Source organism: Pholis gunnellus (genome assembly GCF_910591455.1).
Source record: "Pholis gunnellus genome assembly, chromosome: 12".
Lineage (NCBI taxonomy): Eukaryota > Metazoa > Chordata > Actinopteri > Perciformes > Pholidae > Pholis > Pholis gunnellus.
Genome location: NC_136539.1, coordinates 23,341,107 through 23,359,369, shown reverse-complemented (window position 1 = coordinate 23,359,369; position 18,263 = coordinate 23,341,107). Strand labels below are relative to the sequence as shown.

The 18,263-nt window shown below is 41.6% G+C and overlaps 1 protein-coding gene across 1 annotated transcript; it reads left to right on the top strand.

Annotated features, from left to right (window-relative positions):
• Positions 1-402: 402 nt before the first annotated feature.
• Positions 403-13,317, top strand: LOC306703798 (interleukin-1 receptor-like 2). Its single transcript, XM_079169871.1, is given in 12 exon segments — positions 403-609; positions 4,459-4,669; positions 5,187-5,349; positions 6,436-6,610; positions 6,721-6,792; positions 8,211-8,337; positions 8,548-8,687; positions 9,964-10,107; positions 10,199-10,363; positions 10,893-11,096; positions 11,337-11,506; positions 11,508-13,317. Coding segments are annotated over 12 exon segments (1,677 nt in total). The 5' UTR covers positions 403-542; the 3' UTR covers positions 11,547-13,317.
• Positions 13,318-18,263: the final 4,946 nt, after the last annotated feature.

Sequence of the window (18,263 nt, the reverse complement as noted above, 5' to 3'; positions counted from 1 at the left end):
TACAGGCTCCATTTATACATGTATTTACTGTTTTATTTATTAAACGTGTCTATGCTTCACATCAGCATCTGGGAAACTAGTTTCATATTGACTGTTTTATAGTTTTCATATGTATATATATATATTTATGAATATCTTCTTATGAATTGTTGGACTTTTATCCACCACCTGATTCAGACTCTTTTTTTCTGATGACAAAATGTGACACAGAATTTGGGGAAAAAATGTGACAGAATGTGGAGAGGAAAACGGGTTTAGCAGGCTGCTATTATCCGCTGTATTCTGGAGAACAATAGAGGAACTTTCTGGGAATTCACTGGGAGTGTTCGGGCGCTGCCTTTCTGTCTCGTCCGCGGTGTAAACTGAACCTCTCTCACTTCCCTTTCTTGGGAGTCGGTTTGAGTCTGAGAGCCGCCAGGAAATGTGTCAAGAACCCTTCACTCACTGCAGAGAGTCAGAGCGGCCGAGAGCACGAGTCATGTCGCAGACACCGTGGAGCACTTTAATGAAATCTAACGTGTCTTTTCCCACAAACGAGGACAATGGCAGCGGCAGGATGGATCGTGTTGCTGTCTGCACTGATGTCTCCAGCGTTCACCGCGGCTCACAGTGAGTATCTCTTCTATAAAAGTGATTTTGATATATTAGCTGACTCTTCATTTTCAGAGTTAACGTGGCTTCTATGGGCTGAGGGGTCAAAGAAAACATTTAAAAAATGTAAAAGAATTACACGTAGGTGAAGCTGACCAGCAGATAAATAGAAAGCAGAGACGTATTCCACACCTGTTACAATAAACAGAAAGTCAACTCTGCTTTTCCTGTTTAGAACCTGTTAAACACAACTCCAGAGACTCACGTGCACATAAACTGTTAGGAGTTCCTTTTAAAAGTGAGAAGCACAGAAAGGATTTCCTGCACTTACAGCAAATGTTTTCCATGATTGAATGAGATGATTATGATCTGAGATTTAAAACATCTCTCAATAAGTAACTCATGAAGAAGTTATGATAATCATAATATTATTATATTATTATATTATTAATAATAATCATGTCGCTTCTTCTCTTATTCCAAACACCTTATTGTCAACAACATGTCAAATGTATTTCAAGAGTCAACGGTTAACAGTTAATAGGTTAACATGTCGCCCTAAAGGTTGATTTATAATCTATATATCAATTAATTTACAACAGCTGGACTAACAGACAGACAGACGCCAATAAACTTCAGCAAAGACAAATAACTAAGAAGGCACGACATTAACTACACGACACATTCAGACTGGATGGATGAAGCTCATTGAGTTAATTAAGCGCCTCTTGTATGTCATTTATAATTTGCCTTTTATTTATTCATAATTAACTGATGAAGGAACGGTTAACGGGTGCCGGACCATCAAAAGCTAAATGAACCCGAACGGACGTTCACTCCTCTACTTCTTGGGAACTTGAAGGATATTAAAAGACAAATGAAACAAACATTTGACAAATTTCTTTTCTCTCGTCAATCGAAAGGTATTTACAATATGTAGGTATCATATTTAGAGATATGGGATTGTGATGCAGGTTCAAATATGGGAAGGGAACAAAGAAAGCAGATAACAATCATCAAAGTTATGATGGTTTAGTGAGTCATGAAGCCGGATGATGAATATTAACTGATAAGAACTGAACAACAATAAAGAGATTCATATAGAAACTAAAATCAACGCCTTCAGTCAACCAGTCAAGATACCGTTTACGTCCATTCCTGTCCGAAATATCGTCACGTCATCATCTCATCTTTTTAGACATTTGTGTGAAATTGTCATAATCAGCATATCAATTCTTAAATTATGGCCACAAATGTGTTTTGTGAGGTCACAGAGATCTTCTGCAGATCAGGCAGACGAGGTCTGTAATCACAGTATCGTGGTCGAAAGACATGCAGATATTTATTGTTGTTATTTTTATACCTGGCATTAATTCACTTTAAATATATTAAAGTAGGAAGACTATCTGTCAGTATTTATATTGAGCTTTTTGTCCTGTTTCATGTTGACTGAAACGTCGTCCACACAGTTTTAATGTAATCTAAAGCTAAACTACGCTCGAACTAAAGCCGGCCGCTGGTTTTAAACTACGTGGAAACTAAAGTCGGCTGAAACATTGGTACAAAGTCAAGCAGGTCTTCAGCAGGTAAACACGGTTGACAAGTGATGCCAATTAAGACAATTGATTTAGTTTGTATCTATTTATTGGTCAGGTGGGCAGAATATATTATTTAAAAAGACATCTAGAACAAAAACACAGAGTAAAGCATCCTCTGCTGTGGTTTGTCTGTATGTTATGTACCTGTGTGCATCCAGAAATAGGCCTCGCTTGCTCAATAGACACAATAACCTAAGTAGATGTTTTATTTATTGTGTGTCTATTGAGGCCATTCACATGCAGAGGTATACAGTATGTGGAAGGTTTAGTGTGGAGAGACATCTGGCCTGGTGAGCAGAGACCTAAACAGACTTTCTAACAGACGACAGGGTGCAAAGGTCTGTGCGGTCAGTAGCTTCTCTCTATCTGCCGCCGCTGTAAATGAAATAGGTCAAAGGTGGCAAACATTCAGTATCACACCTTCATGGTTGAGTCTGCAGGAAAGACGTCAGCATTGTGTCACAAAGGAAATTGTTCCACTCGGTGTGAAGTTACGCAATAAAAGCAAGCTTTACAAGGGAAACCGACGTTATAATTACATCAATAGCTGAAATATTTTACTGCAAAAAAATAGGAATCATGTTTTGCACACATGCAAAGAAACACCAACTCCCACATCCCCCGACATCCAGAGCTGGATATAAACTACTACAACACATAAGATAGTGACATACAGGTAGTCTAGATAAGAAGAGTTTAGTGTGCCAACAACAAACATTACATGCAAACACACATTTTAGTGTGCAGCATTGCACATCATAAGCACCTGCATGTGTCAATACAGCATTCACTGAGTGAAACAAAGAGACAGCAACCAATGAGTTACATCATGAGGTAGACAACATCACTTCCTGTTACAGGTTTTAACAAAATACTGGAGTTTCCAATCAAAACCAATCAGTCTGCTATTCATTGTGTATACACCGTTATATCACAGTGAATATTGGTAAATAAAGGCTGACTGAGTCTCACTAAACTGCCTTCAGAAGTCGGTATCACTCCTCTACCAACTGTAGCAAACTAACAAAGCCAGCTGCTAACAAACGTCTGCAGGCTGTTTGTTCTTTACCTGAAAGTAAAGGTGAGCACAGCCGGACTCATCCCAGGCCCGTAAACTTTGTAACCACAGAAATGTCCTCAAAGTGTGTCCTTTCTCCTCATTTTTATTATCTAATTGTTGTGGTTGTCTGTTTATTTATTTGCTTCTGTATTTATTTAAACTCTGATGCCTGTTTTTATGTCCATTAACGTCGGTTTGTCTCGTGCATCCATAGTAAAGTTGACCCGCCATTTGAAGTGAGTGCCATGCTGCGTTCACGTAAGACAGTAAATCTAACAATCAACGGGTACACTCGTTGAAATCCGTATACAGTCTACGGTTGAAAGCTCTAACGGTATTAAAATAATATGAATATGAGATCTGGTGAGATGAATTACGCTGTTTACAAATAGACCTTTCAGTCTGTGTTGTTGTGTTGTTTGTACTGGTTTACTGGTATATTTCAACATGAGTATTCGTTCTTCCCATAGTGCCCACTTTACGTGAATGCAGCATTATACAATGTGTGCGCAGCAGTGCCCCCTTGTGGCGATGAGAGTAAAGACACGAGGATGCAACGAGAATACAAAAGGCTACAGCACCTCGAATAAAACATGCACTTTAAGCTTATTGTGATGACCATATAAATCACAGATAAATCACATATAACTTACTATAAGCCTCCAACTAAGCGCTGGCTATGAGAGGTCTGTGCTGTGCACCATTTTAAAGTAGAAAATATGCATTAAAACAGACACAATAAGAGTACTACTGAACAACTGCTTTTGAAGTGGGGTTGTTCAATGTTGGCATCACTGGTAACAGTTAACAGTCAAAGGAAATTGTGTATCTTTAGCATTAATAATAATAATCATAACTGTATTTATATAGCACCTCTAAAAACAGACTTTACAAAGTGCTTTGACAGATAAAGCATCAAAAGCAATATATGCAATATGTATGGAAGCAATCCAATATAATATTACGATAGAAGGAAATGTTGCAGTTCAAAAGTTATGAGTCAAAACATTAACATCTCTCGTTGTTGTCATTGGTGATGAATGGATTAAAATCACACAAGGTGAACACTTTAATATAAAGCCTCGTCATCCATACTGTTCACTGTTCACTCTGGAGATCTGCCTCACCGGTCACACTGATGATGCTCTGTGATGCTACCGATGCACTGACAGACTAACAGCTGACCTCCCGCTGCACTATCACACGCAGACCACAGCGAGACGACAGACACCTACCGCGTGAGCGTCGGCCGCCTCTTCCTGCTGAGCTGCGTTTTTAAGGACGACGACACCAACGTGACGTGGAGCAGGGCGGGGGAGGACGGCCCGAGGCTGCCCGCCGGAGTGGAGGTGAGGGACGGGCTGCTGTGGTTTCTACCTGTGCAGATGTCTCATGATGGATCCTACACCTGTGAGAAGAGGTATTCTGGTACTTCTACAGGCGCATGTGCACACGTGACTGTATTCACTTCAGGATTAGTCAGTGGAAGTTAATATTAATAAGTAAGTTTAACTTAACTGAGTATGCAGCAATTGCTAAATATTGAGAGAATAGAAATATTTGATTTAAGTTCAGAGAACTTGAAATATATTTTTTTAAATACAAATAACAAATTAAGCTAACTGAATATATATTTTGTAACTTAATTTGTAATTAAAAAAAATATTAGCATTAGTTAAACTAAACATTTTGAGTGAATCTCTTGTATGACTCGTGGGTTCGACTACATAAAGGATCCAACACTGCTTTGTGTATTCATGAATAATTAGGATTAAAAGAATAATGATCAAATAGAAAATCAATCTAATTATTTAAATCATTCCCTATATACATATTTAAATATATAGGGAATGATTTAAATACTAAACGTTATTTAGTTACATTCTTTAAATACGGCCATATGTTACTGGTGGTCTCACAGTCCACCTCCTCTTCAGGTCTGGACCACAGAGGGCGACGATTGGGGTGTCGGTGTCCAGTGGAAAGTGTCCTGATCCGCCTGAAAACAAATCCCTCACCCTGGGAGTCAGTGAAGGCGTGTCCTGCAAACAGGCAGAGATCTTCAAACTGAACAACGTGGGGAACATACGATGGATGAAGGTACGCACAGCTCCGTGATGTCCATGTGCTCTTTTTAGTGCATTTGCACGCCTTATTTCATGTCTTCTTCCTGTTCAATACCAAGAAACAATCAGTGAAAGCATAGGAATGGAGAGAGCCAGCATAGTTTATGATCCATATATACATTTATATTCCTTATTTCTGGTTGCATCACGTCCTGTATTTACATTGTGTCTTGATAAATGCAACACTGCCCCCTGCTGCTGCTGCTGCTGCTGCACACTTCAGGTACATGTGTAAAACATCTGGCCCGTCTGCTGCTGCTGATTGGTTGCTGTAGATAACATGCAGCACACAGTAGTGCACAGTAGCATCAGGAAACCTAAAGCTGTCGCTCATTTACAATCACTATGAGCGTCTGTCTGCATGTATTTCTCATTGTGTTTGCTCGGTGGAGCTCCATCGTTCCATCAGTCACTGAAATATGGCTGAAAAACACAACAAATGCACTATTTATCCTCCATAAAAACTGTTTTATGGAGCTGTTGATTAAGGACACGATTGAGCCTTTAAATATTAAATCATATAGACGGGCAGGGAGTTTGGAAAGTGATGCATTGTTTAAAATAAATATGCAATAACACCATCTTTGTCCTTTAAGTCAGGCAACTTTTCATAATGTTCTTTTTAACTTCCAAATATTGAAGAACAATGTAGAGCGACTTCTTATTCCCAAAGACATTCTAGGAAACACACTCGTTCACCTTCCTGCCTCTACTGGAGCTACACCAGCACACGGTTAGCTTAGCTTAGCATACAGAGTGCAAGCAGGTGGACACAGCTAGCATGGCTCCATCTGAAGATTAAAAAATCAAAATCTGTCCACCAGCAACTCTAAAGCTTATTCATTTCCACGTGTCACCTCATTGGTTTAATGCATGATAAAAAGTGCAGTTAGTGGTTTATGGGATGTTATGTTTGAACTATTTATGACCAAGAAGTCATCCTGAAAACACACCGTTATTAGAGAGCTTCTCCTGATTTGAATTCATTTTCAGGTGATTTGACCGTGGTCTTTATTGTGAACAGTGCTCTGTAACGTTCTGGTCCTTTTGGTGACACTAGGACTGCCAGCTGATGGAGCCTCCGGGCGACCACATCTCTGTGGAGGAGAACGGCCTCATGAGGATGTCTGCCGCCTTGAAGGAGGATGCTGGGATTTACACCTGCCTGGTGGACGTCAGCGTGGACGGCCGGACGTACACGGCCGCACGCAGCATCCGGCTGACTGCTGACAAGAGTGTGTGCTGCACCCACACTGTTATAGAGCCCATTATTAAGCCTGTTATTACCCTACTGTGTTATAACGTGCTTTATTCTCTGCTGGTTACACTCATTGTGTGTCTTTAGATATCACGGACACAGTTCGTCCAGAGCCCATAATGGAGTACCCTCAAGGGGAAGTGGTGGTGGTTGAAGAAGGTGTGTAACACTCTCTAACAATGTATAACCACTGTCATAGTAACACACACACACACACACACACACACACACACACACTGTATGTCTGTCAGGTTTGAGTCATCTCTCTCTCACCTCTTACTGCAGGTTTACTGGTGTCAAGTTTCTATTCAGCATTTGAAATGAATAATGAGTCATTTGTTCAACTGTGTCCGAATGTAGTGAAATGTTGATTAATGAGCACTGTCCCTGATAAGATAAGATAAATAAAATAAATAAAATAAATAAAATAAATAAATAAAATAAAATAAAATAAAATAAAATAAAATAAAATAAAATAAATAAATAAATAAATAAATAAATAAATAAATTAATTAATTAAATAAATAAATTAAATAAAACTGTCAGTGGCTCTAAAAGTGTGTAGCCTTGTAACATCAAGTAATTAATTAAAATCCAAACTACTTCCTCAGCAGCAGTGAAGACATACTGTATGTTTCCAGGGGTTCCAAGATTGGAGGGTTGATCTGGCAATAATAATAATAATAATAATAATAAATCAATCTGACAACAAATCTCACGTAGGTTGGTCTGCTCACACCTCAAGGCCGTAATCTGAAGATCACAGCGTGTTCCTGTTCTCGGTCTGCAGTCCTTTCCCTCCCACAGCTCAGACCTTTGTGTGCAACAACACTGACGTGCATATTCCAGCAAAGTGAACAGTTTTGCATCAAAGGATAAGGATGTTTATTGTCATCGTAAAAAGATACAACGAAATGAAGTTGTATAAACACATTAAGATGAGACATTTCTGATTAAAACCAGACAATAAATATATGACGATGGATAAACGGGGGGTGATGGAGGAAACCGCTCTGGGGAAGAAGCTGTTCCTCAGCCTGTTAGTCCGGGTTTTGATGGTCCTGTGTCTCCTTCCTGATGGCAGAGGAACAAACAGAGAGGGACCCGGGTGTGTGATGTGTCCAGGTCAGGCAGGGTAACTCCCACAATCCTCTGTGCTGTTCTAACCACAGGGGCCGGGTCCCTTCACACAGTAAAGCCCCGACAGAGGATGCTTTCAATCACGCTTCTGTAGCAGTTTACCAGAAGCTCAGGGGGCGGGCCAGCTTGTTTCAGCTTCCTCAGGAAGGGGAGCCTCTGCTGGGCTTTCTTCACCAGGTGGGATGTGTTCAGGGACCAAGTGAGGTCTTCAAATCCTGTCTCATCATACAAACTCCTCTGAAATGGTGGTTTCTATTGACCAGGTTTGATTTAGTCAGAGGTCAACGTGCATTCTGGACTTTTCCCCAAAGTCATTTCCTGTAACTGATAACAATGAAGTTCAAGAGTGTTTCACCTCCCGGTGACCGTTTGTACCGAAGTACCAGGATGTGTGGAGTGACGGCTGCTTTGTTCCCCCCCCCCGATGATGACCGCAGGCACGAGCGTGAAGCTCAAGTGTTCGGCCTACATCGGCTACAGCGAGGACAGCGAGACGCTCATGTACTGGACCGTCAACGAGACCGAAAGCGACGAACACGAGGAGCTTAAATGTTCCTGGAACTTGTGAGTTTTTCTGCTTCCTGTCATGTACGCATACGTAAATACGTGTACGTAATTGCATTTGTATGCACAGATTAAAATGTCCGCCTCCTTGTTGCTTTTAAACGACGCAGAATGGAAAAAGCAAAAGACAAGAAAAAGACATTACATTTGTCTTCATGCTTGGTTGCTTGATTTATTAACTGATTGGTTGACTGGTCCTGTTCCTTTCAGTGTGCACGAGGGAGGCCGTGTGTACGGTCGGTCCATTCTGTCCATCTCCAAAGTCCGTCGTCACTTCCTGAATGTTCCCATTTATTGCTGGGTATTAAACCCAGCCGGACAAACAAACGGCATCGTGTGGCTTAAAGAAGGTATTTTCTTCTCTCCTCTCTTCCTTCCCTTCTATTAAACATTACAGAAATGTGCAGGAATCAACACGAATGTACGGACTATAACTTAAGAACTTGTTTTGCCAGGATCATTTGTACCTTTACTTTTTTCTTCTTCCTGTTAAACGTGTTGCCAGCTACATTATCTTCTTTGTTGTTGTAATACTCATTCTGAACACAAGAGGCTGACGTGCTCCACTTTTTATCTTCTAAATGGGACGAAAAGCATTCATGTTTTCTTGCATGTGAGTTTTCTTGATGCACTCTGAACACGAGGTACTTATGTGTGAGCAAGTTATGGAAATAAAAACTCACATGGAGAAAAAATATGAATCATTTTAGGAAAAGCAGATGAAAAAAAAGTAACTTGGAAAAATGATCCTGCAAAACCTTCTCCCAGGTAAAAAAAAAAGAAATAGTTTGAGGAACTTATAATTATCCTGTTCATAACCTGTTCATAAGTCATAAACACAGGAGAGAAAACTAATGAGATCAGACTCACACTTTTTCTTTTTGTCCTCTTGGGGCTTCTGTACAAAGAAGAACAAACATGGAAAACAGCAGGTTTCATCATTTGACGCATTGTGAAAACAATGTAAATGTTTAAGTGCAAACACAGCAGAAACAAATCTGTGACATGAATCTCTTCATTTCATTTTTTAAAGTATGTGCACGCACTAACCTTTGAGTCGGGGGCTTTCTGAAGGTTTGGGTTGATGGAGGCTCGCTCCTGTTTCAGAGCCCCTCTGCACGAAACCAGGTCCACATAAAGACACGGTCCTCTAGGCCCTGACTTAAAAACTCATCCGCCAACTTTGGTGTGAACCGGATTGTCAGACTTTAGCTTCTGAAATCTGGTGCAAAGGCCTGAAACCAGAAGAGTGGAGGCCGTTTCAGCTGCAGGTTATTGCCCCGCGTTTTAGGATAAGATGTGATGTTCTGGTGTCTGCACTGAAATATATTATATATTATATATATAGTTCTGTCTAGTAGATGCATCAGTCTATTCTTATTCTTTACCTCTAAGGGAATGTGTGTTTTGTCAAACATTCCTACAAAGCTCAGGTCTTGTGTGACACAGATTTAGTCACTAATGAATGCAGAGTGAAATGAGGATTTGAGTTTCTGTTTGGACCGGGATTTACAAATAAACTGCTCGTTTCCGAGAAAAGTTCCCCCCCCCGGGGGACAGATCACACCTGACAGTCTGCCCAGTTCTCCTTGTTTATTCTGGTTTATTTATTCCTTCTCTCTCCAGCCGACCACAGTGCCTTCTACACCCTCGTGGCCGACGGCCTCTCCGCCTCCCTGGCCGTTCTGCTCCTCGCCGCCGCCGTCCTGGTCTTCAAAGTGGATCTGGTGTTGGCCCACAGGAAGCTGATGAGACGTTTTTCCAAGCAAGGTATAGTCGGTGGAATCATCCGACCGACCGCACGCTGCCGGGAACTCTCTTTGTTTGCTTTACTGCACAGCTGCTGTCGTCCTCTCTGCAGCTCCCGATGGGAAGCTCTACGACGCCTATGTGAGCTTCCTCCCCGCCGACGCCCTGAGCTCGGCCGAGACCGCGAGCTTGGTCCTGCAGATCCTTCCCGAGAAGCTGGAGAGACAACACGGATACTCCCTGTACATCAGAGGGCGGGACGACTGCCCGGGAGAAGGTCAGCAACCGACACTCACCTGGTTCACATGTGAAGGTTTAATAAAGAATCCATGCCGAGGTTTGCTAGGGAACAAACCCGGTTGTTTGTCACTTGCGGAAATTGCTGGGTACTTTAATTTATCATTATACATTATTATTTATTACTTTTTGTTGTATAATTTGCATTAATAATATAAATCTATATTTATAGATATATAAATAAAAATTTTGAAATTTTGAAATTTAGCTTTCAAAATGTCCCATATTTCCCTCTAAGTGGAAGTGGAGTCGAAAGAAGCACAACATGTAAATACTCAAGTACAGTACAAGTACCTCAAGGTTGTACCAAAGTACTAGAGTCAATACATTTATTGACTTTCCACCACCAACGTCAGACATTTCCTTGCATACTTTTTGTGAAATTAGAACAAGTTTCGAAAATGTTCAGCTGTAGAATGAGTCATTTGATAAGACCATCTGTCCTTCATCTAAAGGCCTGTGTTTTCAATTTGACTCGTCTTTCGTTTCCCGTGTCTAATCTCTGCCAGCGGTGCACGACGTCATCGCCGCCACGGTGCGCAAATGCCGCAGATTGATCATCATCCTCTCGCCCGAGGTGAAATCCACCGCCGACGGAAAAACAGAGGAGGTTCCGCTGTGTACCAACGAGAACCAGCTGAGCTACGAGCAGAAGGTCGGCCTCTACGACGCGCTGACCCAGAACGACCCCCGAGTGATTCTGGTGGAAATCGGTGAGGACGGACTTTTATGTATTTTATACAAAAACACGAGTTCAATCTTCAGAAAAGTCTCAGCAACAAAATGAAAAAATGTTGGACTATTCTTTTAAGAAGGGCTTCAGTTCCTCTCCATTTTTAATCCATTAACAGGTGTGTGATGTCGACACTGAGAAAAGCACCGACACATGCTGTAAAACTCACTCGTTATTGTGAAGGTTGGCTTAAAATCAAGATTGTATTCTGTTCTTCCAGACGGTCCGGTGGATTACAGTCGCCTGCCGGAGTCTCTGCGCTACTTCAGGAGGAAACAAGGAGCTCTGAAGTGGAAGAGAACCTCCCTCCGAACCAACAAACTCCACAAGCTGCTCTCAAACAGAAACTTCTGGAAGAACCTGCGGTACCACATGCCCCCGGTGCCCGTGGGGAGACTCCAGACCGCCGTCTGAACCGAGACACAAATGAGACGTCGTGCTTTTCAGGACACCTTCAGACCTCTTTTCCTCGGGAGACTTTGGTTTATTTATCTGACATGTGGGAACCAGACGGCATCCCTGAAACATATTTTATATCCGTTATTCATCATCACCAGATTCACTTCAAACAGACAGAAACATCTGCTGGACTCCCGGCACAGAACAGGAATACTTCACCAACGTTGGAACCCAGCAGGAAGTTGGATAAGAGGTAAAATTCTGGGTACCTTCATCTGTTTGTTCATCTACCAGTGTCGCCGTAACACCTGGTGATAATTAGTAATCCTCAGATCTGGAACAGGCGTGTTTTTTTATCTGGTTAGTTGATTGACTTTCTGGAATCCACCTTGTTTACACTCAAATGAGTCTCTTTGAATTTCCCCAGAAACACGAACACATGAAATATCACTGCATGCATCATTTGCATGAACCGGACTTGAGTTTAACATTGTTGAGCCCACAGCCAGATGTGGATCAGTGGTGGAGGGGACTCGTTAATTCTAACTTGAAACCTTGACGCTTGATGCTTTTGAACTTTTTGTTGTATCGTTGTATCTCTTGGAGACGCTGGAAACATCAGGACAGGATGAGGTCAAAGATGCTTTTTTGATAAGACAATCTATCAAATTGACATCTCGCCACACAATCTCAAAAACCTTCCGACACCGCCAAACCTCAACCCGATCGGAGGTTTAATCAGCCAACGGGGACTCAAAATGACCAACAAAGAGACGTTATTACAGAAATGAGCATGGGGTTGATTACTTCATAGGCCTACCAGACAACAGGCCCAGGGGCCCAAAGTGTCAGGGGCCTCCACAGAGAGACAAGCAACAACCAGGAAGAGACTCAAAGTGACAACAAGCAGACCAAAACGACCACAAAGAGACACAAAATGATCACAAATAGACTCAAAACAACAACAGAGGGTGGGCCCTTTAGCGTGTCCGTGCCCAGGGGCCCGTTGTGCCACAATCCTTCCATGGAGGTGGCTGACTGGATGTGGCCACCAGATATGGTGAGAACTTCAACCTCAACGTGTCGACGACGGAAGAGGCAGCAGTGCTCATTCAGAGTTTAAGCCAGCAGGCTGATGAGAACTATTGGCTGCTATGTCCATTTTTGATGATGATGTCAGGAAACTGGAAGAGGAAGAGGAGGAGGAAGAACACAGTGTGGACCTTTGCTTTTTCCGCGTGGTGTCAGTGCCTTCCGAGCCTTTGTCTGTTTCTGCAGCCGTCAGCACACGTCTTACCCAGTAACAGACGTGGTGAACGTCACCGGTGGGCAGCTCGTCACCGTCTGATCGCTTGTTTCCTGTCAGCATCTGAGTCTGTAAATGTGCATTTTGGGCTCAGCTGAAGTGCATCACATCCCTAAAAGCTCCTGAAAGCCCACTCTCAGGGACAGACAGATAACGAGCCTCTTTGACGGCTTCATCGGGTCGTTTAACAGATAATTGAATCATAGTTTGTTTCACTTCTATCTGACGTTCTTCTGATGTGTTTGAGATGAAAACACGCTTCGTCTCATCTTAAAAACTCGTTAGTCTCTTTCTTTAGGTAGAAACTTCGAGCACAAACAGAATCACGCTGACTGAGAGATTCTATGAATCTTGCAGCAACATTTCCTGTTCAGTCTTGCAGAGAAACATCTTGTTTTCTAATCTTCGTCATTTTATCTCACTGTATCTCAGGCATCCTGTTCCTTTTACTTTGCTCTTCTCTTTTTGTAATTTTAATTTTATGAATAAATATTTATACAACAGTTTGTTTGTTTGTTGGCTCTAAAATTTGAATTGCATCCAATTTTTTTAGAATATTTTTTAGAAAACTTTTTTTGAATGGAGATTTTGCAAACTGAGACACTAAAGGTTTTGACTCCAAAGATAAATCCAGCAGCATGACACAGGTATGTGTGTATAAAGGTTCCGAAAATTGAATCAAAAGCTTCATGTGTTAAAGCTGCATTCTCTCTAGTGTCCACCAGGGGGCGACTCCTCTGGTTGTATAGAAGTCTATGAGAAAATGACTCTACTTCTCTCTTGATTTATTACCTCAGTAAACATTGTAAACATGAGTTTATGGTCTCAATCTCTAGTCTCAAGTCTTCTTCAATACAGCATGATGTTCATTTAGTAAATGATGGTCCATTTAGAGTCAAACAGACCATAAAGCAGGGGATGCTTTAGGGGCGGGGCTACACAGTGATTGACAGGTCTCTACCAGAGACGTATACAACGTGTCTCCGTCAGTTCAGATCTGTCACTTCCCGTATCGTTTTTAAAACCCTCACCTTTGAAATTATGCCAATGGCAACTACTGTACGGTTTGGTTGAGGTTATGGACAGTTTGTGATTATTACAAACTGGTATAGTTAGCTTCAGGCATCAAAAACAATTGTGGTTACACTCAAAATAAAAGAGGAGCGTTAAATCTAACGTATGTGATATTATTGGAACTTTGGTCCGTGAAAGTTGGACTCACTGCAAGAAAATCCTTAACGCTCCTTCCTGCGTTGTCAGGATTAAAGAGGTCTCGATTGATTACAACCGCACTGACGTCCAGTCTGTTCTTCTGGGAAGATCAGGACGACGGACGTCCGATGACAAATGTTTGTGTAAAGTGTGTTGGTGTTCTGGGCCAGAATGTTTTGCCTCAACAAAGAGGGAAACATCTAAAGCCGAATACCCACTGCACAATGACTCATCTCCATAATGTCTCATAACAGACGTGCAGAAGGCCCCACCACCGTGTTACTCATGTTCGTATTCATGTTACTTTTTATTTCCATTTGTGCCCACAGACCTCTGACCAACAGCAAATAACACTGAACCACAAGGTGAGTCTCCTGACAGCATCACTGTACAGTGACATCACAGTCTCACATTACCATGTGTCACAAATTGCACAAAACAAAAGCCAGGTTTAGGCAACAATAGCACTTAGTTAGGTTTAGGTAAAACATCACGGTTGGGCTTAAAATAACTACGTACAGTTAGGTTTAGGCAACACAACTGTCACGATACCAAGTCCATTGCTCTGACCTCGTCTCATGGATCATTTCAATTTGTCTGTTCACCACAAATAAGGATCCTAATTGACTTTCCATTGACATTGTTATCGTCCTGAGCGAATAGATTTCGTTTGGTGCCTCTTTCACAACCTGCCATGTTTGGCTGAGAGGGAGTGATGAACGTTTCTTCTGCCTTTACTTTGTGAAAATGAGTAGAGATGTGACGTGTTATGACATGTGGCTTCTGCAGCAAACTGATGGTGTCTAAATGTTTCTGCATTGCTTTTGTTCTGAACCTGTTGCGTCTCAACAGACAATGAGCTCTGATGAAGCACTTATACTGTCATCTGATCACTGTATTGGAAAGCACTCACCGTCCTCTACTCGCGTCGAGTCATTTCATAGCAAATCACGTACCGTCTACTTTCTTATTTCTTGCTGTTACTTCATTGGGATTCTCCAATTACGAGGAAGCCTCGTATCCAGGAACAGTCGACTGTGCAAGAAGCTTTTTTTGGGCAACAACCTGCATGTCACATTCCTGTACTAACACGGGTCTGTTGGTGTGACGGGGGCAGACATTTGAGGTCACCACTTTTAGTTCTGATGGGAACAGAGAAAGAAACGCACAATGCCACGTGTTTAATGTTGTAACATGATTGGTTAGGTTTAGACAACAAAACTACGCGGTTAAGGTTAGAAAAGAGATTATGGTTTGCGTTAAATTATTAACTAAAAAAAAACATAACAGAACAACATTATAGAGCAACGTGACTATGTAATGGAACAACGTTACGGAACAATGGAACGAAACAATGTAATGGAACAATGAAACATAGTAATGGAACGGAACACCGGTACGGAACAACGGTACGAAACAATGTATCGGAACAACGGAACTAAACAACGCAACAATTTGATGTAACAGCGCAACGTAACAGTTAACTACGCAACTGAAAAGTATAACGGAACAAAATGAGCATAACAACATATAAATGTAACGTTATAACATATAAATGTAAAGTAATGTAACGTATATAAAAAACAACCGTCCCTTGCAGATTTTCTTACATAAGTCGACGTTTACTTTTGGTTTTATACAGCAGGACACAAACAGCGGTCTCCTTGACCCCCCCCCCCACCCCTCCACACGCTTTTCGTGGACTTTCTTGCTCTTTAGACTCGTAATTATACCTCGTAACACTCAATAACTTTAGCTCGATGCAAAAATGCCACTCGGGTCAGTTAGTAGGAAGCACGTTGCTCATTGAAGGCGGTTGTTGATCCGGTTGTTGCCTTGGGGAACAACACAGCGCGACAGTTTCGTCAACATGTGGAATACACGTACAACGTACCAGCAGTGTCTTGTTCTGTTAAGTGTACCTCACATGATGCTCTGACACAAGCTGTCTGCTGAGATATTATGTAAATATTTATTACGTCCCATGCAAAAGAGGGTAGACAAGCCTAGCTTTGAATAAAGTCACTATGGCCTCAGTTGGCACCTCAGAGAGTCCTCTTAGAGTAAACACACATGTCCTTTACTGTGTTTGCTCAGGATGATGAATTAGAAACTGCTGTCACTGAAAACAGGATATTTCTTGGGATTTTCCAGTGAAGTGTGTGTGAGGGAGATAAGTGGGAGAAGGGAGGGAGCATGTTGTTGAATGAGTGTGTGTGTGTGTGTGTGTGTGTGTGTGTGTGTGATTTCCTTTCTCTGCTGCTCACTCGCTCTGCAGAGTTCAGTGATGAGCAGAGAAGATATAAAAGCAGGTAGAGCAGCAGCAGGAGACGCCACTCCAGCCGTCAGCACACACGTTCACCAGGTAAGCGAAGCGGTTTTAAGTAGTGTCCTCCATGGTTATTTCAAACGGCATTGAACTGTAAAACTACAGGGTGTTTTTCTATTTACGGTCTTAGTGAGCATGCTGTTAACTGAACTTCACTGTATTTAACCGATGCTTTTTTATTACGCTTTCCACATCAGTCTGTTTTTTCATATGATGTATTTTAAATCCATTCGTTCTTTCTGTTGGAAGTCTCAAGTCTCATATGAACAGAGGCTTCATGTATGAATAACCATAACTCAACATTACATCAATGTATTTATATGTTGCTATAGACTTTTTTCAGCACTGAATGACTTTTGGTTGATGGTTTGTTTTAATTCTGTCGTCTCTTTTGTGTGATTTCCTTTATTTAAATGCTTTTTTGTTGGTTTTAACCTTTTGCAGTTTGTGTTATTTGTGTTTTAAGCTCTGCCATCAGGAGCCCCGTGGGAATGAGATTCAAAGCCTCAATGAGGTTATTAAATGAAGGTTAAATAAGAATGAAATGCAGCACGGTTTGTGATAATCAACATCTTTATTTTAACAGGCGATGACTATGAGTGATGTGAAAGGGGTCTGAGCTTTGTAGCCTCTTTGAGCTCTTTGCTTTGGGTTTCTCTGCTCTCATCAGCTGTTTCGAGCAGCAGAAGGCAGCTTTGTTAGAAGAAACTCACTGAACACTAACTGATCAGCAGAGTTAGCAGTTAGCAGCCGCTAACAACCAACAAAACTACCATGTGAACTGCCTCACACAGGACTTTCACCCCAAAGACAGCTTGTTGCCTAAAAATAACAAAGTAGTTTTGTAGTTTTTGTTTTGTTGCGTTGTTTGTAACATTAACTTTGTGTTTCAAGCTGCAGCCTCTCTCTGGGAGGAGAACCGTTCCCCCTCTAAACGTACTTGAGAACGTAGTGTAGTTGGAGACGTGGGTTGACTGAAGGATGCGGGATGTGCACTTAGGCCGCTGCTTTCTCAAACAGACGTCACGTAATCGTCTCCAGTTAAGTGTTTCTTAATGCCTTCCAATGAAACGGTTGTTCAAAGTTGCTGATGTCTTTACGGGAACTTGTATTTAATGGCCGGGGTTGTGTAACCTGCATCTTTTCCGTCTTATCAGGAGAGGAACTTGCTTGAGATAAGATCCTTGTTTCCTCGGCAGACACTGTTTGAGAACGTCATATTTTCCAATGCGTGCAAACTGCTGCTGCTCATACAACATGTTTTTCGACTTACACCGTTATGTGGTTCATTCTGTATTCATGACATCTATTGCACTTCTGTCCATCCTGGGAGAGTGATCCCTCTGTGTTCCCTTTTCAGATGTGAGGGTCTGAGGACAGAGTGTCCCACACTGTACTGTATTAAAACCTCTCGGGCACATTTGTGGCATTGGGCTATATACACAATAAAGAATTATTACATTGTATCGAATCAGATTCTTACTATTCGTATTAACTATCATTTTATTAGTTATCCCATTTAGGCATTAAAACACGATGCAGTGAGACTGTTGTATTTATGGTGCAACACGGTTATAATAATGTCAATAGTCCAGCACTGGGTTTGTCCATTCTGGGCTTCTGTAGAAACATGGCGGACTGTATATTACATGTAACTTAAACAGACATTTTCATGTCATCTTATAACATGAAAAAGGACAAAAAATATAACAAGTACCGAGAAATCTAATCTCACTTCCTGCTGCTAGTCCCTTCAACAGCCGCCCGCGCGACCTTTGATAAGAATTTCCTACTCCACTTATTTCGAAACTGCCATGATGGTATCGTTGTGTGTGGGAGAGGAAGGGGGGACTCTGAGGAACAGGAAGCAGCACGGTTGAAGGTTCCTGCAGGACTAAAAA